This window comes from Salarias fasciatus, chromosome 4 (genome assembly GCF_902148845.1).
Source record: "Salarias fasciatus chromosome 4, fSalaFa1.1, whole genome shotgun sequence".
In the NCBI taxonomy this organism is placed as follows: Eukaryota; Metazoa; Chordata; class Actinopteri; order Blenniiformes; family Blenniidae; genus Salarias; species Salarias fasciatus.
Window position 1 is genome coordinate 8,487,030 of NC_043748.1, and position 16,901 is coordinate 8,503,930.

A 16,901-nucleotide genomic window follows, 5' to 3' on the forward strand; every position below is an offset into this window, starting at 1 on the left:
TTTAAGCAGAAACATCTTGCTTTGTTATCCTCTATAACAAAAGTACAATAATCCTATACTTTTTTCCCCTGCTTCACTGTTATGGACTGATGTGGCAATAAAAAACAGGGAAAAACACAGCCAACAGAATCTGTCTTCTTGAACTGACAATGAAGTTCCCAAGCCTCACACACATGACATTATACTTTAGAAGAAAACCATCAGGAAAAAAAACTCCTTGTACGCACAGGGAGAACATGCAAATCCCATACAGGAAGTGTAATCTCGGAATATTTTCCTCTCTGCAAAGTGAGTTTCTGTATTGCTTTTAACCATCAATCAATTCATTCACTCATTCTGTCATTCATCCACATATCCATCTTACCACTATCCACCATTAGGTTTTTTTTTTTTTTTACTTTACTCGAAACACTGGTAAATACAAAAGTCAATTCTTAAGAGGACTTTTTTTAGTATAACAAACAGTATATTGTATCAGTGGTATTTGGTGAAGCTGTGATTGCTGTTCAACTATATTATATTTGCAAAGAATTCACTAAATTCTTGGTCAAAATAGTCTCGTCTCATGTGAGCTCATCCCATAGCAGTGAATATAACAAACAATGTAGACCATGTTCCATGTCAAGAACTGTTTTCCAAGTGAAATGTAGGGTAGACAACATTTGTGTTTGTTATATTTACAATATCCTCATCAGAAAGGACATCACTGCTGACACACGCGTCAATCTTTGTTTGGAAAACAGTGCATTGTGGGATATCATTGCACATTTTCCAGCCTGGTTGATTGCTACAATGATTTGGCCTAACAGGAGCATCTGCGTTGAGTTCCTACTTTGTCTCTTTTTAGGAAAAAACAGGTTGTTGGTTCATTTTTGAAGTTTTCATCCGTCAGAGGATTTTCTTCCACATAGCTGCCGAGACCAGAGGTAACATCAGAGTATCCAGCACTTGTTCTCCATTCCAACACCTTGGCAAGCGGTCCTTGACTACAGAGCATCTTCTCAAATGCAAGCGCATCACCGCTCACTGAAAATGAAAAAAATATTTATTTCAATGATAACGACCACATGGAATAATGTAGATGTCCCACATTATAATGTAAGGGGGATTTTCCACAAGCTGAGGCTCATTAAAAAGTTGAATGGGGCAGCTTTTATATTATAGGGTTTGGTTTATGACTTGGATGCAAATCCGATGATATTTTAAGAACAAATCACAACAACAACAACAAAAATAGGATAGAAAAACTTTGTTTTGATTTGAGGGTTTTCAGCACTGCACTTGAAAACAGTAGAGCATTAAAATGTTATTCAGTGATTGATGTCAAACTCACAGTTTGGAAGGAAGCCTCCATCAAAGCTTCCGGCTGCATTTGCTGTTGGTAGAATTAGCTGCTCGGGCTCATTGGCTAAAGCTCTCAACATTCGGTCTATTAATTGCTGCTCCCTCCTGTTCCACTCTTCCTCTGTCAGCTTCACCTTTCTGAACTTCTTGAATAGTTGCTTCTTCTCAGTGGTGAAACATTGTCCCTTGTTCACTGTTATCATGTCATGAATTATTGACAGCAGCTCGCTGACTGCTCCAGGATAGCTTGAACGGCCGCAGCTCAACACGTGGTATCTGTTCCCACACTGTTCCACGAGCCTCTGGAGGAACTTTCCTTCTCCGGTGATGTGATCTTCAATGGTTCTGCGGTTGAGCCAGTCTCCCCAGGTGAACAGCACCATGCAATGCCTCCAGACTCTCTCTCCAAATGGTGTCAAGAGCTCAACCACTGCATCGTGATCTTTCTCGGTATAGGCTTTGCAAATGGGAACAACCAAGAGGAAAACATCTGGCCCAGGAGCGCACATGGAGATGCTGCTCAGAACTTCCTGTTTGATCCAGCTTGGTGGTGTTGTGTTTGCAATCCAGCCAGGAGTCTCAACGACTGAGACGTTCACTCCCATGATGTTCCTCTGATGTTTTACACACGTTGCTTTACTCCTTTCCTTTTGGAACTCCTGCACAGAAAATCGGACAAAATCCCAAAATGATCTACATGTGAAATATCTATTTTCCAGTAGAGACCTTTATTACCTTCTTGCCAAGCATTGCATCAAATATCTCTTGACAAAGGATCATGTTTCCTGCGTTACTCTTCCCTGATTCTTTTCTGCCAATCAGTACGATCCTTAGGTCAGTGACTGGTTGCCTCTCACCTGTAAAAAATTTATTAATAGGAAAAGAAGCATGTAAAACTTTAGCATTTCAATGACCTGAATGAGGATGTTAATTAAATTGGGACATTGCAGTGAGCAACATGTTATGCAATACAGTCACTGAAAAGTGAGAAATATTAATGCATCTGAATGCATAAAGAGATGTATCTGCATGGTCACTTTTCTGTCAGTCTGAGCGATTTCTGTCAGTGATCAGAATCATTTCTCAATTAATTTTTTCCAGGAATATAATATGATCCTATGATCTGTGACACCAGAGACATCTGCATAAAGTTCAGACAGTGGGAATTAATACAATGAGCCATTTGCATGGACTGTGATCACGTCACAAACAGGCTTACACAACCTCCTCCAATCACTATTCTAATCAACTTGATCCAATCAGATCAGAGTTCAATTGTCAGTTGGCATTAAATCAGATTATCTTCAGTCCCTGCGGTCTGTTTTATCTGGTCATTTCTTATGTAAAATTCACAAGACAAAACCTAATTCAGGATTACCTTCAAACATCTCTCTCAGTACTCTTGACTGTCTTTGGGCTATCTGTCTCATTCTTTTAGCTGTTGCTTCCACAGCCTCTTTCCCAGCCTCCGTCTTCGTGGCATTGTCCAGCTCATATTGAGGATCTTCGTTTCCTGCCCACATCTCTTCAATCTTCTCAAGGAACTCCTTCACCTGCATCTCATCGCTTCTGTCCATATTGTTCAGGACATGATATCTGTTCCCACACTTGTTCACTAACCACTCCAGACCGCCCTCACTTGCAATACGCTCTTCCACGGTCTTCACTCCCAGCCAGTCGCCTCTGGTAAACAAAACTATGGTGTGCTTCCAGACTTTGTGGCCAAACAAGTCCATGTGATCCAACACGGCTCTGAGATATGAGGCATTGAATGCAGCGGCTAGGCCAATCACAAGGAGCACTGCTTGCGGTCCCTGAGGACACAAATGCATGCTACTCTTTATTTCAAGCTTGTCTGTCTCAGTGGAGTCCTGAAGTGTGTGGTTGTACAACCAGCCGCTAGAGTCCACCACTGTGAGCTGCCTTCCTGCAACCATGCTGTTGTAGATTTCACAGATGTCTGTTGTTCTTCTGTGACTGACAGAAAACGCATCCTTCCCCAGTATGGTGTTCCCTGCAGAGCTCTTTCCCGGACCAGTGTGAGCCGACCATCACCAGTCTTAAATGCACTGGCGGCTTTTTTCCACCTGTGGAAATTGAAAAAAAAAAAGTATATATATATATATACATACATATATATATACATACATATATATACATATATATATATATATATATATATATATATATATATATATATATATATATATATATATATATATATATACACACATATATATGTATATGTATATATATATATATATATATATATATATATATATATATATATATATATATATATATATATATATATGTTGTTGATTTACTTCAGTTTACTGTTCTCACATAAAAGATATTGTGACTAACCTTTAAGCAGTGCTTTCATTGTTCCTCTTTGTGTTTGAACTTCTTCAATCCTTTTTGATGCCCTATCAGACAATGCGTTTAGTTCTGCTCTCAAAGCTTCTCCATGAGAAATGTCGACAGGAAAGTGGCAGCCCCCATTTTTTGCTACTAATGCCTCTATTAAGAAGCATTTTGACTTGAATGCCGTCCTGAGTGTTACTCACACTGATTGTATGTTTTCTGTTTCCACATTGTTGAAGAACCCACTCCAATGCAGGACACATTGGTTTGAACGTGTTTTTCGCTGTGTAAAGGAGAAGTGGTGAAGAGCACGATGGTGTGATTGAACACATTGCCGTCAACAGTTTCAGATGTTCTTCTAAAGATGCTCTGAAAATCTGAGGCAAACGGACATAAACAGGAATGACCAAAAGAAAAACATGAGGCCCGGGAGGACACAGATAGACGCTGTTCTTAATTTCTATCTGGTCCAGCTTTGGGGTGTTTTCTACTGGATAATGCCACTCAACCACAGTGACATGTCTGCCGTGCACCTCCTGCTGCCTCACCACACTCTTGGCTGTTCTCTTGCTGGTGTCAAAAACATTTTGGCCCAGTATGATGTTTCCAGTTGCACTTTTGTGACTTGGCTTTCCAGTCAACTTCCGTCCACCTATCAGGACAATTCTCAGCTCTGGCAATTTGTTACTTCCTCCTGTCAGGAAAAAACAGCACTGATAACATGTGCAGTGCCTTACAAAAGCCTTCATTTCTCTTGAACTTTTTTTACTTGTTGCACTATTGCAACAACAGTTGTACATTTTCTTGGGATTTTATGTGATGGAAACGACGATGTGTGGTTTTCAAATACGTTTTTGCATTAGTCATGCTCACCCAATCAGGCCTTGATTAATTAAAAATTCTTCAGATGAATCAACAAATAAATAACATGTAAGGTTTATTTTGCTCATATGAAAAGTTCTTGCGGTATGACATTGCCTGCTGAAGGATATAAACAGAAGGTCACTCACCAGAGCTGGAAACTGCATCAATATTAGCCATTGCTTTTAGTGAAGCTGTTGTCTTGTCTGCTTCTCATGTGTTTAGAGAGGACAAGGAGAAGAAGTGAACCTGTAAAACTAGCTTGAACAACAAATCACACCTGTATTAACATACTGTTTTATGGGAGAGAAAGTAAGTACAGCTCCTCCCTTAGGAAATTTGGAACTTTCGATTACTCGTGAATACCTATGTGGAAGGGGGAAGGGGCAATAAATATTTAATTACCAGTCATATCACGCAGAGATTTAATGGTTGCAATTCAATGCAAACTCCCTCCTTTTATGAATATTTTAATATTAAATTTGCAATCCAAAACAAGAGCACCAACCAAAGCCTCTCAACCAAACTTGTATGAACTGTTTAGGAGGAGATGAAAGTACAAAAGAAATAACATAATTTTCTTTATTCTGGACTATGTCAACTCACTGCACATTGTGTATAAATTGTTAAATGCATCAATTTGGTTCATAAACTTCTTTAAATTATGTTCATAGAAATAAACAGTGATTACTTTTAATCGAATATTTGTTTTCCAAAAATTCTTATTTTTACAAATAAAAAAAGAAGCTTATATTCTCATAAAAACGTGCAGTGTGTTGTCAGTGCGGAGTTTGTTTGTGAAGTGCAGTGAGTTGAATTGAAATGTAGTGTGAAGTGTGTTTATTCTGCCAGCAGTAGTCACTGTTGTTTCAATGTGAAGCTGTGGTCCACGCCATCTTTGTTTTGGGCGACGCACGTCAGGAAATGACGACAGTGTTTCCCTGCGCTGTGATTGGTCGGATCGCGTCCTGTCAAAGGTCGCGTATATTTGGCGCTCTTCGTCTGCGAGCCGCCTGGCGCGTTTTTGAAACGGGAGCTTCAGAGAATTCTAATGTGTTTTGAGCTCCCAATGACAACAGTTGGATATTATCCGTGTAACGTTTAGGCCTTAAACTTCCAGCCTCTGAGTGTCGGAGGAAATGTTTGCCTCTCTTTGCGGAGCCGCTTTGAGAGAAGCGTCGAGCAGAGGCTGCTAGCTTCTTGTTTTTTTTTTTTCGGTGAAGTTTGTATGTCTGCTGGCAACAGACAGCCGTGAAGACCCTGCGATAAATGTAGCAAAAAAGCTACAAAAACGTCTGAAGTCGGAGCAATTTACCAGTTCGGGATTGTCGGTGAGTGTTTTGTTTCTGGACCTTTCACTGTGCGGTGTAAGTCCAGTACGTGGCTTTGTTCGCTCGTTTGACATGTTCAGTGACTCCAAATGCTTGAGACGCTTGTAATGAGCTCGTCTGGTCATTCATGAACCTTGCTTGGCTCTTTTCAGTGTTCCTATATGTTTACGTTATAGACTTGTAATAAAGCGGAATCCGGTTAACAGTGTTGCAGTATTGTATTTACTTATATTTCTGGTTTTAGGTCACCGTACATTATGGCTGGTGTTGTGGCTATGGCTTCTGTCATTGAGGACTTTGACAAGCAGGTACTGTCATGATATTATTTGAACTATGGGCATCCATAATTCACCATGTTAACTTTTTTTTTTTAAATGCAAACTAACTTTGACATTCATTTTAACAGCCTTGCAAGAAATCTCGGAAAGATGGTGGCAGCCCTGTTGTTAAAACAATCACCAACTATTTTTCTCCCGTGGCCAAGCCTGCAGAGAAGCCCTTCTCTCCTCCACGCTCTAACAACATCATGGACTACTTCAGTCGTAAGACACCGGCTTCTAAAGAAAGAACGAGCACGCCCGAACAAGCGAAAGAAAATTGTAAACAGTCGATCTCTGCGGGAAAACAGCCATCTCAAAAACGGGGTGGAAAGTCCAGCCAAGCTGCGAGGAAGCTCGTAGCTGTTGAAACAGTTGATTCTATAGATGACGAAAGCTGCATTATCATAGAAGACTTGTGTGAAAGTAAAAATTTAGCTACAAAAGTGAGCAACAGTGGTGTACATGGCAGTGATACAGCAGCTCTGCTTGCTGAGGTTTGTGCCACAGCAGAAATATCGGCACCTAAGACTGATGATGCAGAGCAAGGGATGGAGGTCAAACATGGTGATAATGTTCCTAAATGTAGAAGCAGTGTTGAGCGTAAATCATCCCTCAGTGTTGCTGCATCATCTCCGGTTGCCCCTCCAAGAAGTGAAGTAAAACATGTAAAAAGTTCTCCACGAAATGCTAAAAAGAAACCCCAAATGAAGACAAAGCCTTTAGAAGATGTGGAGAGTGAGAAAGAGAAGGCCATGTGTGATGTTAGCATGGAGGCCAGTCCAGACGAAGAATCTCCGTTAAACAGCAGCACAGTGACGATCTCCTTCGAGGACTTTGTGCGGAGTCAGAGTGAAGAAAAGAGTGATGAAGAAAACACTAAAATCACAACAAGTGTCGAGGGTAAAGTGGACGGTGATCAGGTGGACACCGGCAGCGCTGAAGAAAATGTGGAAAGTGGTGAACCATCTGTCCAAGTGTCACCTCGAACTGTCACCATCCAGGCTGAAGTGCATGTAGTTTCCCCCAAACAAGAATCCATTAAGACGGTGGGAAAGTTAGCTTCCATCTTCAATCAGAGGAAAAAAACAAATAGTCCCATGCAGGTGGTCTCTGCTGACTCGGCAGGACAACAACCTCCTTGTCCGTTTGTCAAACGCAAATCTAATGTAGTTCTTCAAGAGGAGGATCTGGAACTTGCGGAGATCGAGAGTGAATCCACTCCGAAGTGTAGCGAAGCAGAGAAGAAGCAGTTCATGGCGGCTTTCAAACAGCCCAGCACGGACGGATCGAAAACTAAACCTGTCAAAAGCCAAGTCAAGCAAAAGCAACTTGAGGAGAACGCTGTCGAAGCTGAAGATAACCCTGCCGTTCCACCAGCAGTAGATAAAGTTGTTGAAACTCCTAAGGAAAGTCCTGAAACTCCTGCAAAGCCATCAAGAAGAGGCAGAAACAAAGCCAAAGAGGGAAAAGAGACTGTGACCACCCCGGATGCCGCTGATAAGCAAGACGAGCCTACTGTAGCTTCGTCCGTCCAACCTGTGAGGAGATCCAGACGAGAGACTGCGGGTAGAAAAGAACCTGAGACCAAGCAGCGGAGTGTCAGGACAGCCAGCAAACAGAATGAATCAGAGGGTGATGTTGCCATCGCTGAGCCTCTGGACAGCCCTGTGACTGTGTCCACCCCAAAGACACGCAAGTCCAAACGGGACGTCTTTGTGGCCGAGATGATGTCCCCGCCTGACGCTAAAGGAAGTCCAATCAGGTGATTCATGGCGACATACAGATCACGTCACACTGTCACACACCGCACCATATTTGTAAGTATTGCCACATCAATTGTCTTTGGAAATTCCATTTATTATTTTTAATTTTCTCAAAGGATGAAGTTAACTCGAGTAAAGAGAAAGACGGAGGCGAAACTTGCAAGTAACGAAAGCACCCCTTCAAAAGTAAGTTGTCATTTTTTTATATATTTCTGAACCAAATGAACAGATGTTCCTTTTGGGCATAAACTTATTTTGAAAGTGTAATCACAGTTTGAGGCATTTTGTTCTGATTTATCTTTTTCAGACTTCGGATGAGTCTGAAAAAAGGAAGCAGGCGAAGAGGTTGGTGGAAAAAGCTAAAGTGATCCAGAGTAAGACAACATCTTTGGAGGAAAAGAGCACCTTAAGGCGTTCATCACGAACTGAGGCCTCTGTCAAGAGGAGCTACTGCGAGGACGAGGTACGGTCAGCAAGCAGAAAGATCAGTTAAACGTACTAAAATTACACACAGATGCTTTTAAACACGCTGATATAGTTCATATTAAAGTCACAGGCTTTTAAAATTTTATTTATTTATTTTTTTTTCACATTTTGAATGAACTTTATTACACAAATAACATTTGAACAAAGTACCAGGAAATGTGAAGACTTATGAAGTTGTTGTAATTATAAGAAAATTAACAGGGAAATATGAGAATTTAACCCCCCCCCCCCCCCTTGAATGTCTGTTACAGATGTATGTTTCACACATTCAGGATGCTTCACTGATTAAATCTGAACAGTTCTCTTCTTCACTGCTTTGGCTGAAGGGAGACTCCACCTCTGTGGACCGTCCTTTTGTCTGTGGCTCGTTGAGATTAAAAGAACATTGTGTGGTTTGTTCTGATAGGATTCAATCGTTTTCATTGATGAAACAACATCAGAAGATTCTCAAAAGAAAACAGAAAAGAGTAAAAACCCGAAGCCTTTGCGCAGCCTGAACGACGTTCTCGGCAGAGCGGCAGCGGCTGGAAAAGAGGCCAAAGCTGCTCCAGGTAGTTTTTGCTCCAAGGTCATCTATTTGCTGTTGTGTTTTTTGCTTTATTCCAATGAGTTGTGTTTTCTTTGTAACAGGCTGTAAAGCCACGGAGAAAGCGGGCCGGAAAGTGCCGGCGGTGATCTCCATCTTTGACGACAGCAGCCGTGACGACTCTGAAAACTCCCAGGATGACGAGCAGTTCAAGGCTCGCAGGGAGTTCCTGAAGAGCGGCCTTCCCGAATCCTTCAGAAAGCAGATAGCAAAGACGGCTGCCACCAAGGAGGCGTACTCGCTCTCCTGCTCCTCTTTTCAGCCAGTGACACACACAACGCAACCGCCGAATGGAGGTAGGCTGCTCTGTCACAGGATGGCTGATCGACTCATTCATGAGATTAGAAGGATGACTTGAAGCTGATTTTGCGTGTCTGTTGACAGATTGCCCCTTATGGAGTCTGCCATGGCCGGAGTCTTCATTACTGTGCCATCTGAAGGACGTCTGGAGTCGAACGTCCGGCCCGTATCCGTCCGTTAGTGGCTCTCTGTGTGTGAAAACAGAAGCAGCTCGAAGAAATGGTTCCAAAAGAGTAGGTTGAAATTTGTTTGGCTTAGAGCTGCTTTGTGTTGATTTAATATGTATAATATAGAAACGCATTAAGAGCTTACTATGTTTGTGCTTTCTGTTCTTGTCTTGAAAGTTTAACACCAGATGCAAGATCTTCACATTTCTGTTTCCTTTCAGAGTTCGGGTCCTAGACCAGAGATTTCTGAAAGTGTTCGTCAGCTTCTGATGGAGGAGCTGCGAACCTCAAACCCTCAGTTCCCTGCAGAGATGTTCATGACTCGCTTCCAGAAGAGACGCTCCGACTATCAGCAGCAGCAGAAAGCCTCCGGTCAGTGAACGACAAGCAGTGAAACTTTGGTCGACATTGTTTTCACTCTTCACCCTCTTCACAGTTTAAAGTGATAGAAAGATAAATGATGTTTACTTTCTTAACAGAGACTGTAATCGGAGTGAAGAGCACCCCACCGCCAGCCGAGCCAGCGTGTGGGAAGAGGAAACGGAGGAACGATGAACAGGAAAATACAGCAAAGGTGGCGAAGAAACTGCGGTCCAATCATTTAGAGAACGTCTCTGCAGCCGAGGCCGAGCCACCAAAACGAGGACGCTCAAGGAGAACTCGGAAAACCGAGGAGGAGAACGTTAAAGCTGCTCCCATCCCGGCTGATGAAGACTCCGTGGTCATTCTGGACGACTGCGTTGTGATAGACGCTGCTGAAAAGAAAGGTGCAGAAGCGAATTTTCTGTGGAAATTTTTACCATTTTGCCATTTGATTGTAGAGAAATTATTTAATCAGCAAACTTTTCTTTCAATATTTAGTTCAAATCCTGGTACAAGTTGTCCATCAGCAGTTGTGTTTTCCCTGCAAAACACCAGAACGCGTTCTTACTGCTTCAACTGAAACATAGATAACGTCACCAAAGCTGCATCAGTTTTCTGTTTTATTTTTTTTTTACATAATTTGATAAATATACCTAAATAATTGTTGACTGGCTGACAGTCATCAGCTAAATCTGCAGCCTTTCTTTGATTGTGATCAATAAATCAACATTCTCGCCACTTATTTGCTGTTGCAGCCACTCGATCAGTTATATCGTGTTTAACCAAAGTAAAACTTTCAAACTCTTCAACTTTTTCTCTCCAGATGAGGTGAAGGAGGACGTGTTGTGGACCGACAAATATCAGCCGCAGCTCTCCACAGACATTGTAGACAACACCGCCTCCGTGAAGAGGCTACACAGGTGAGTAAATACACACATGACTGTAAAACATTATATGTTTTCTTCCCCTTGGCGTTCTCACATGACGGTTGATCACACTGCTTTCCTCTGGGGTCCAGTTGGCTGAAGGAATGGAAACTCCGTGCCGACCGAGAAGAGAGAAAAAAGCAGAAAGACAAGAAACAAGAGGAAGACAGCAGTGGTGAGAAACGAGAAGAAATTAGAGTACTTGTTAAGAGTTTTGGATTGATTATAATACGGTATGTTGTTCTGTCTCCAGACGTAGAGTGGGACTGTGCAGAAGAGGACGGAGAAGACACGCTGTGCAACACCATGATCCTCACTGGACCCACCGGAGTTGGAAAGACCGCCGCCGTCTACGCCTGTGCCCAGGAGCTCGGCTTCAAGGTAAAACTCCTGTCATTTGCGTTTCAGAGCCTGTGAAGTGTTTGACTGCCTCCCCTGAGTCATCCTCCTCCTCATCTCCTGACTTGTGCGTCCAGGTGTTTGAGGTGAACGCCTCCTCCCAGCGGAGCGGCCGCCTCATCCTGTCCCAGTTGAAAGAAGCTACTCAGTCACACCAGGTGGACGGTCAGGGCGTCGGCGCCCACAAACCTTCCTATTTCAACAGCTACGGCAGCAGCAGCGGCTCCGCCAGGCCCGGATCCTCTCCGAGTACGTACCAGTTTGTTTCCGATCAGCTGCTGACTTGAGGGACATATTGATTTAGTCTCATTTGAGTTTTTAAAAAACGATTTCCTTCTTCATCTTTCAGGAAAGAATAACTCCCCTCGCAGGGCGGCGTCCTCTCCCCGGAAACCTCCCCAGTCCCCAAGAGGCACCAAAAGAGGAGCCCTGGCACCAACCTCTTTAGCTTCTTACTTCTTCAAAATGGGTCAACCCAACAACAAGGAGTCAACTTCCACCGCTAAAAATCAACAACCTGGTAAATAAATAGACGCACGTTTTCTCTCTGGTCTTCAGATGTGTAGATTGGGACTTTAATTGGAGGAGATGTTTATTGATTGCATTCTGTGTTTAAAGCCGCCTCCAAAAAAGTCACGAAAGCCAGCGAGGGCAGTAAGAAGCAGAGAAACACTTCAGCAGCAGCAGCCGCCGCCCTGGTGGAGAAACACAACGAAGAACCGAACAAGAAAACTGCAACTTCGCTCATTTTGTTTGAAGAAGTCGATGTGATTTTTGACGATGACTTCGGTTTTCTCGCTGCCATCAAGACATTCATGGCCACGACGAAGAGGCCAGTCATCCTCACCACCAGCGGTTAGTGTTCACACAAAGGAGAAGGTTTTTCTATTTTAGTATGACTTGACTTTTTGAAGATATCTTGTTTTTTTTTTTAGATCCTGCTTTCAACACCATGTTTGATGGGAGTTTTGAAGAACTCCATTTTAAAACGCCTTCAGTGGTAAGTGACTTCCAAACTGGATTCTTTTGATCATCATCAAGACTTTCTAAATTGCTGCAGTCGGCTGACTGGGTTGTTCTCTCTCTGCTGCAGCCGAACGTCGGCAGCTACCTGCAGCTGTTGTGTCTGGCTGAAGACATGAGGACAGAGCCGTCGGACGTCAGCGCTCTGCTCAGGCTGAACGGCTGCGACGTCCGGCAGACTTTACTGCAGCTGCAGTTCTGGACTCGCAGCAGCGAGACGAGGCCCTCGGTGCAAACGGGCGGAAATGGTGAGAAAATGACCTGGGAGAATTTGAGCTCTAATGCTGTAACTTCACTTAAAAAAAAAAACTGAAACTATTTTCACTGTATTTACACAAACAGCAGAATTACACCCAGAGAATAAAGAGGAATCTTTACAGTCTCCCGCTGTGCCTTTCACCTCACCTCAATACAACGCCTCCTGCACTGAGAGTAAGCTGGGCCTGCTGAATGTAGAACCAGACAGACACGTCTGGGAGCTGCTCCAGGTAAATAGTTTATTTACAGGTCGTTTGTTGGAGCTCTAGCTTCAAGATCACTGAGTTTGTGTTTCTCAGCAGGACTCCAGCCTTGTGGATGACGCGGCATGCTGGGAGCTTCTGACCAACAGCAAACGGCGAGGAGTCGACCTCCTCTATTCCAACATGGAGCGCCTTCTCCCTCTACCTCTCACACGGCTGAGCGCCTCGACCCGCAAAGCAGGAGAGTCTGCTGCTGAACCAAACGACTGTTCAGCGAAACAGGAGGCGTCTGCTTGCCTGCAGTCCACTGCCAGCCTGTTGCAAACGGCAGAAGCGAGCGATTGCTCCGACAGCAGCAGTCCCATTAAAGTGTCTCACAGGATGAGAAAAAAGAGGCGGCACTGTACCCCGGACCAGGGTGGGCCCCACTCGGACTCGGAGGAAAGATTTCTCTCTCTGAACAAACCATCAGGCTCCGATGAGGCAAAGGAGAAGGTCGCTGAGAGTTCACTTCCAGAAAGTGTGAAGAGGAAGCCGCCGACTCCTGAAGAACGCGCAAAAAGTGTCCCCGTCTCACAGTGTCTCCGGTCCTTGGCTGAATTCTTTGACAACATGTCCTACATGGACTCCTGCTTGGTTTCCCTCCCGGGAGAAGGTGACGCTCACAGACGAGCGTCGCCTGTCAGTGTGGTCTTCAAAGACGGGATGGCCGATGAGTCGCGAGACGAGGCTGACGGAGGCGGCTGCTGGACAGACTGTTCTCTGGAGATCCACTCGGCCGCGGAGGCGCTGAGCTTTCAGCGGTGCCGCGCTTCGGTGACGGAGGCCTGGGAAAGAACCCAGGAACTAGAAGCCGGGCTGAGAACAGAGGCTGCAGCAGAGCTCAGCCTCCCTGTGGCCGCTCATCAACAAGGTTACAGTTTCTTCCAAGACGGGCCCTGTCCGCCACAGTGAGTCAAACTGCGACTAAGATCGGGTAATTTCACCAGAGATGTCAAGAAACAAATCGTTAATGTTGATCGTTGTGTTGCAGGCTGGTGCAGCAGAGGAGGGAAGTGATGGAAACGCTGGCATATCGAGGAGTGTTTGCTTCTCCTTTCAACAGAGCGGCGGCGGCTCTGGACTATCTGCCGGTCATACGCTCCATCTGTCGGTCTGAGCAGCTCAAGGAGCAAGGCAAAGTGAAGCGGAGGTGAGCGTGCATAGTTAATGGATTTTCAGCCAGTCAGAGAAAAAGGCTTGAAATGTCTGGTATTTTATTTGTAGATGATCTTAAAAATGCTAAAATTTAAGGAATGAAGCAGCTTGTTTTTACTCCTTTTTTTTTTTGTCCTCTGCTAAGAAAATACATCTGAGCTGTTGTTTTTCTGCCCTTCTTCAGATTCCTGCACTACCTGGATGTGATCCACATGGCTCTGGAGAAGAGCACTCTGCAGCTGCTCGCTCAAGACTTCCCATAACGGACAGAGGACGCTGGACATGTCTTCACGGTCACACTAACTATAAATAAATCATTTTAAAAACCCAGAAGCTTCTGATTTTAGAATGTACATTTATTGCTGACAGTGACAAACCAGCGTTGCCTTTCCTTTTACGAACCTCCTATGAATTGTACACAAAGAAAGGACACATGTTGGACACAGACTGATGTAAAAGTGAAGGCAGACGATGTTTAAGGACACACAAAACAACCTCACGTTATCTGAGATCTGAAGTTCTCTGAGTTAACTTTGCTTTCTTTTTTATATAATTTTTGTAACACGACATTGGCTTAAGTGAGGGGGGGTTTGTACAGTACTATTTTGTAGCTTTGCTTGTTGGTGTTTTGTACAACATTCGCTTTTCAGGAGCAGTGGGGGTTTAATAACTTTGTGATACTCGTGTAAAATAGATTTCTTTGTAAAGTTTGTACTCATCATTCTGGATGTTTCTCTGCACACACTTAAATATCTGACTACTGCTTTTTTTTAAGCCAACCTCTGCAGTATTGGTCAACCCTGTCACTTTCACAATCATCACGATATTTTTAATTTCCTTAATGATTTTTTTTTCACCTTTTATATGTATGTAGACACTGTTTAGAGTGTGGCTTACTGTTGCTGAATAAAGGTTTATCACAACTGATATGTAATCAAACTCCTGTGTGCCGAAATAAAACATTATGTCAAATTTGGTGAATCAACTTGTGATTAATTATGTTTAAGTTGCATTTTAAATACATGCCACTGGAAATGAAAGGGGATTTAATCATTCATAGAAAATACAGTGATAGAAGAGTTTATAGACTCACTCAGTGTGGAGTGAATTTCAGAACACCACAGAAAAAGGCATGATCAATTGCTTTCTGTGTGTGTGTGTGTGTGTGTGTGTGTGTGTGTGTGTGTGTGTGTCAGTGGTGTGGTTTGAGGCAGGTATTTGAAAGCCATTTGCCTCATCTCTCCTCCGAAGTTTGAAAGTGCATTTTAACAGCTCTGTTGCAGTGTGTTTTGCAACTGGCATTATAGATAGGTAGTGCACCATTGTGGGCGACTCTCTGCTCTAAATTTGGCCTGGGTTCTGACATCTGTTGCTGTTGTTTCTGATCAAATTCTATCTGGACTTCTGGTTAGGCCGTGATGTTCTATGTATAATCAAGCTGCGTCAGCTGTTTACACCTGTTTTCCCATTTCAAATTCTTCCCTGTTATGCTGGGTTGTGGCGGACAGGCTGGGGCTTGCAGCCAGGTTTAAGAGTTGTGATGAATGCAGCGCTTGCACAGTACTGATTTGTAATCATTTTTATTGCTGTTTTTGATTCAATAGTTTTAGAGTTTTTTTTATTATCATTACTTAAAATGGTCTAACAATTAAGGGTTGCTTTAGGATTTGCTGATTTGGGCTAGTTTTGAATTTTATGTCAGTTGTTTTTCCAATTGTTGTGATTTATTGCCTTTACTTTTGTTAGTTTTTGCACCTTGTTCACCTTTTAAACGAATTGTCTGCTCTCCCCCTCCTGGGAGACAGCCCCCCCTGGTGGTCCCCTCACTACTTGCAGTGGTGAATCTGGTCTTCTGAATGTGTGGCATCTTTCATGGATGTATGATTTTATACTATTAATTTTTGTGTTGTGGCATTTGCTGGCGTGTTGTGTCGTTGGCCCTTCTGGGCCACCGTACACTAAGGTAACTGAGTGTGTTTGAGTGACCGACAGACCTCAGTCTGAAGGTACTTTTGAAGACAGTGCACAACTTCTTTGTTTTTAATAGTTTGTTTCCACCACCATTTTAGATTTTCAACTGGTTTCATTAATAAGGTTGTTTTTTTTGGGTTTTTTTTTTTTTTTTTTTTTTTGGAAAATGTACACTTCTGCCCAGAGTTTTTGAACCTTCGTGACCTCCCTGTTTGAGTTTCTGGGGGTAAAATTCCCTCAGGTGATGTTGTGTAGCAGTAAAATCAAATAAACCTACATTTGACCCTACTTAATTCTACAAATAGCTGCTCAAATGGCACTCTGAACTTGTTTTTCCAAAACGTACACTGTTTTTCAAGCTTGAAGGTTTTTAATTGATAAAATGCTATAGAATTGCACTTTATTTTTCAACACAATCCTTTGACATCCATCAAGTTATATTTTACGCAAGGAACATCAGTTTTGCTCACTGTCGTTTGTAAAACATTGGAATTGCCACCAGTAATTATTCTAAGAAAGCAACACTTGGAAAAAGTGTAACCTAAACAAATACATTGATGTAGTTAACAAGGTGTGTTTGTATAAGTGTGATACAGAATATTTAGATGTAGATATGCATAATTTTTTGTGAGAAGGCTTAAAATGTGGACATATCTGGGTATGAATTACAAGAATGAAATGTTTTGTATTTGTTTTATTGTGAAGAGTGAAAGGAAGTTGTCTGTTCATAACCGCGGCAAAGACCGGAAGTGGATGCACAAAACTTGACCGCCAAAAGCGCCTTGCGCCTCGCACTTCGCTATCGGAGTAATTCATTTAATTTTTGGACTCGTTAGTATAACGGTGAGTTAATTACTCATTTATTGCTGTTTAGAGACATTTTTAACTCAAAGTTTGTGTTATAATACATTTGTTGAACATTGACGCAGTTTAGCATAATTAGCATTCGCTAGCTAAGTGGACATGTGACGCCAGGATTAGTTTGCTGACAAATCTTACTTTTTTTCTACTTTTCTGGAAGCTGCTTTAATTAATC

At 42.8% G+C, this 16,901-nt stretch overlaps 2 protein-coding genes across 4 annotated transcripts; one reads left to right on the forward strand and one right to left on the reverse strand.

Annotated features, from left to right (window-relative positions):
* Positions 1 to 1,310: 1,310 nt before the first annotated feature.
* Positions 1,311 to 4,460, reverse strand: LOC115386775 (GTPase IMAP family member 4-like). Its single transcript, XM_030089243.1, has 4 exons — positions 4,449 to 4,460; positions 2,723 to 3,368; positions 2,080 to 2,201; positions 1,311 to 2,003 (listed from the first exon to the last, which is right to left on the reverse strand). Exons 1-4 carry the CDS (start codon positions 4,458 to 4,460, stop codon positions 1,311 to 1,313), a joined length of 1,473 nt encoding a protein of 490 aa, XP_029945103.1.
* Positions 4,461 to 5,788: 1,328 nt separating this feature from the next.
* atad5a (ATPase family AAA domain containing 5a) lies at positions 5,789 to 14,838 on the forward strand. 3 transcript variants are annotated; one of them, XM_030090428.1, is made up of 22 exons: positions 5,789 to 5,903; positions 6,148 to 6,211; positions 6,310 to 7,985; positions 8,103 to 8,172; positions 8,294 to 8,449; positions 8,879 to 9,023; positions 9,103 to 9,354; positions 9,443 to 9,591; positions 9,747 to 9,897; positions 10,005 to 10,292; positions 10,712 to 10,808; positions 10,907 to 10,989; positions 11,068 to 11,195; positions 11,291 to 11,462; positions 11,563 to 11,733; positions 11,832 to 12,068; positions 12,149 to 12,213; positions 12,307 to 12,484; positions 12,579 to 12,724; positions 12,794 to 13,647; positions 13,731 to 13,889; positions 14,079 to 14,838. In XM_030090428.1, exons 2-22 carry the CDS (start codon positions 6,161 to 6,163, stop codon positions 14,155 to 14,157), a joined length of 5,307 nt encoding a protein of 1,768 aa, XP_029946288.1. In that variant the 5' UTR covers positions 5,789 to 5,903; positions 6,148 to 6,160; the 3' UTR covers positions 14,158 to 14,838. The 3 variants fall into 3 exon arrangements, with proteins under 3 accessions (XP_029946288.1, XP_029946289.1, XP_029946290.1); XM_030090429.1 differs by having other exon boundaries at positions 12,797 to 13,647; XM_030090430.1 differs by having other exon boundaries at positions 12,582 to 12,724.
* Positions 14,839 to 16,901: the final 2,063 nt, after the last annotated feature.

Bases quoted from the DNA above. Each gene is read 5' to 3' on its own strand.
- LOC115386775 (XM_030089243.1), bottom strand. The intron at 2,202-2,722 runs GTAATCCTGAAT...AATTTTTTACAG, and splicing joins ACTGAGAGAGATGTTTGAAG to GTGAGAGGCAACCAGTCACT. The intron at 2,004-2,079 runs GTAATAAAGGTC...TTTTCTGTGCAG, and splicing joins ATGCAATGCTTGGCAAGAAG to GAGTTCCAAAAGGAAAGGAG.
- atad5a (XM_030090428.1), top strand. From the start codon at position 6,161: ATGGCTGGTGTTGTGGCTATGGCTTCTGTCATTGAGGACTTTGACAAG. The intron at 6,212-6,309 runs GTACTGTCATGA...TCATTTTAACAG, and splicing joins TTGAGGACTTTGACAAGCAG to CCTTGCAAGAAATCTCGGAA. The intron at 9,592-9,746 runs GTAGGTTGAAAT...GTTTCCTTTCAG, and splicing joins GAAGAAATGGTTCCAAAAGA to AGTTCGGGTCCTAGACCAGA.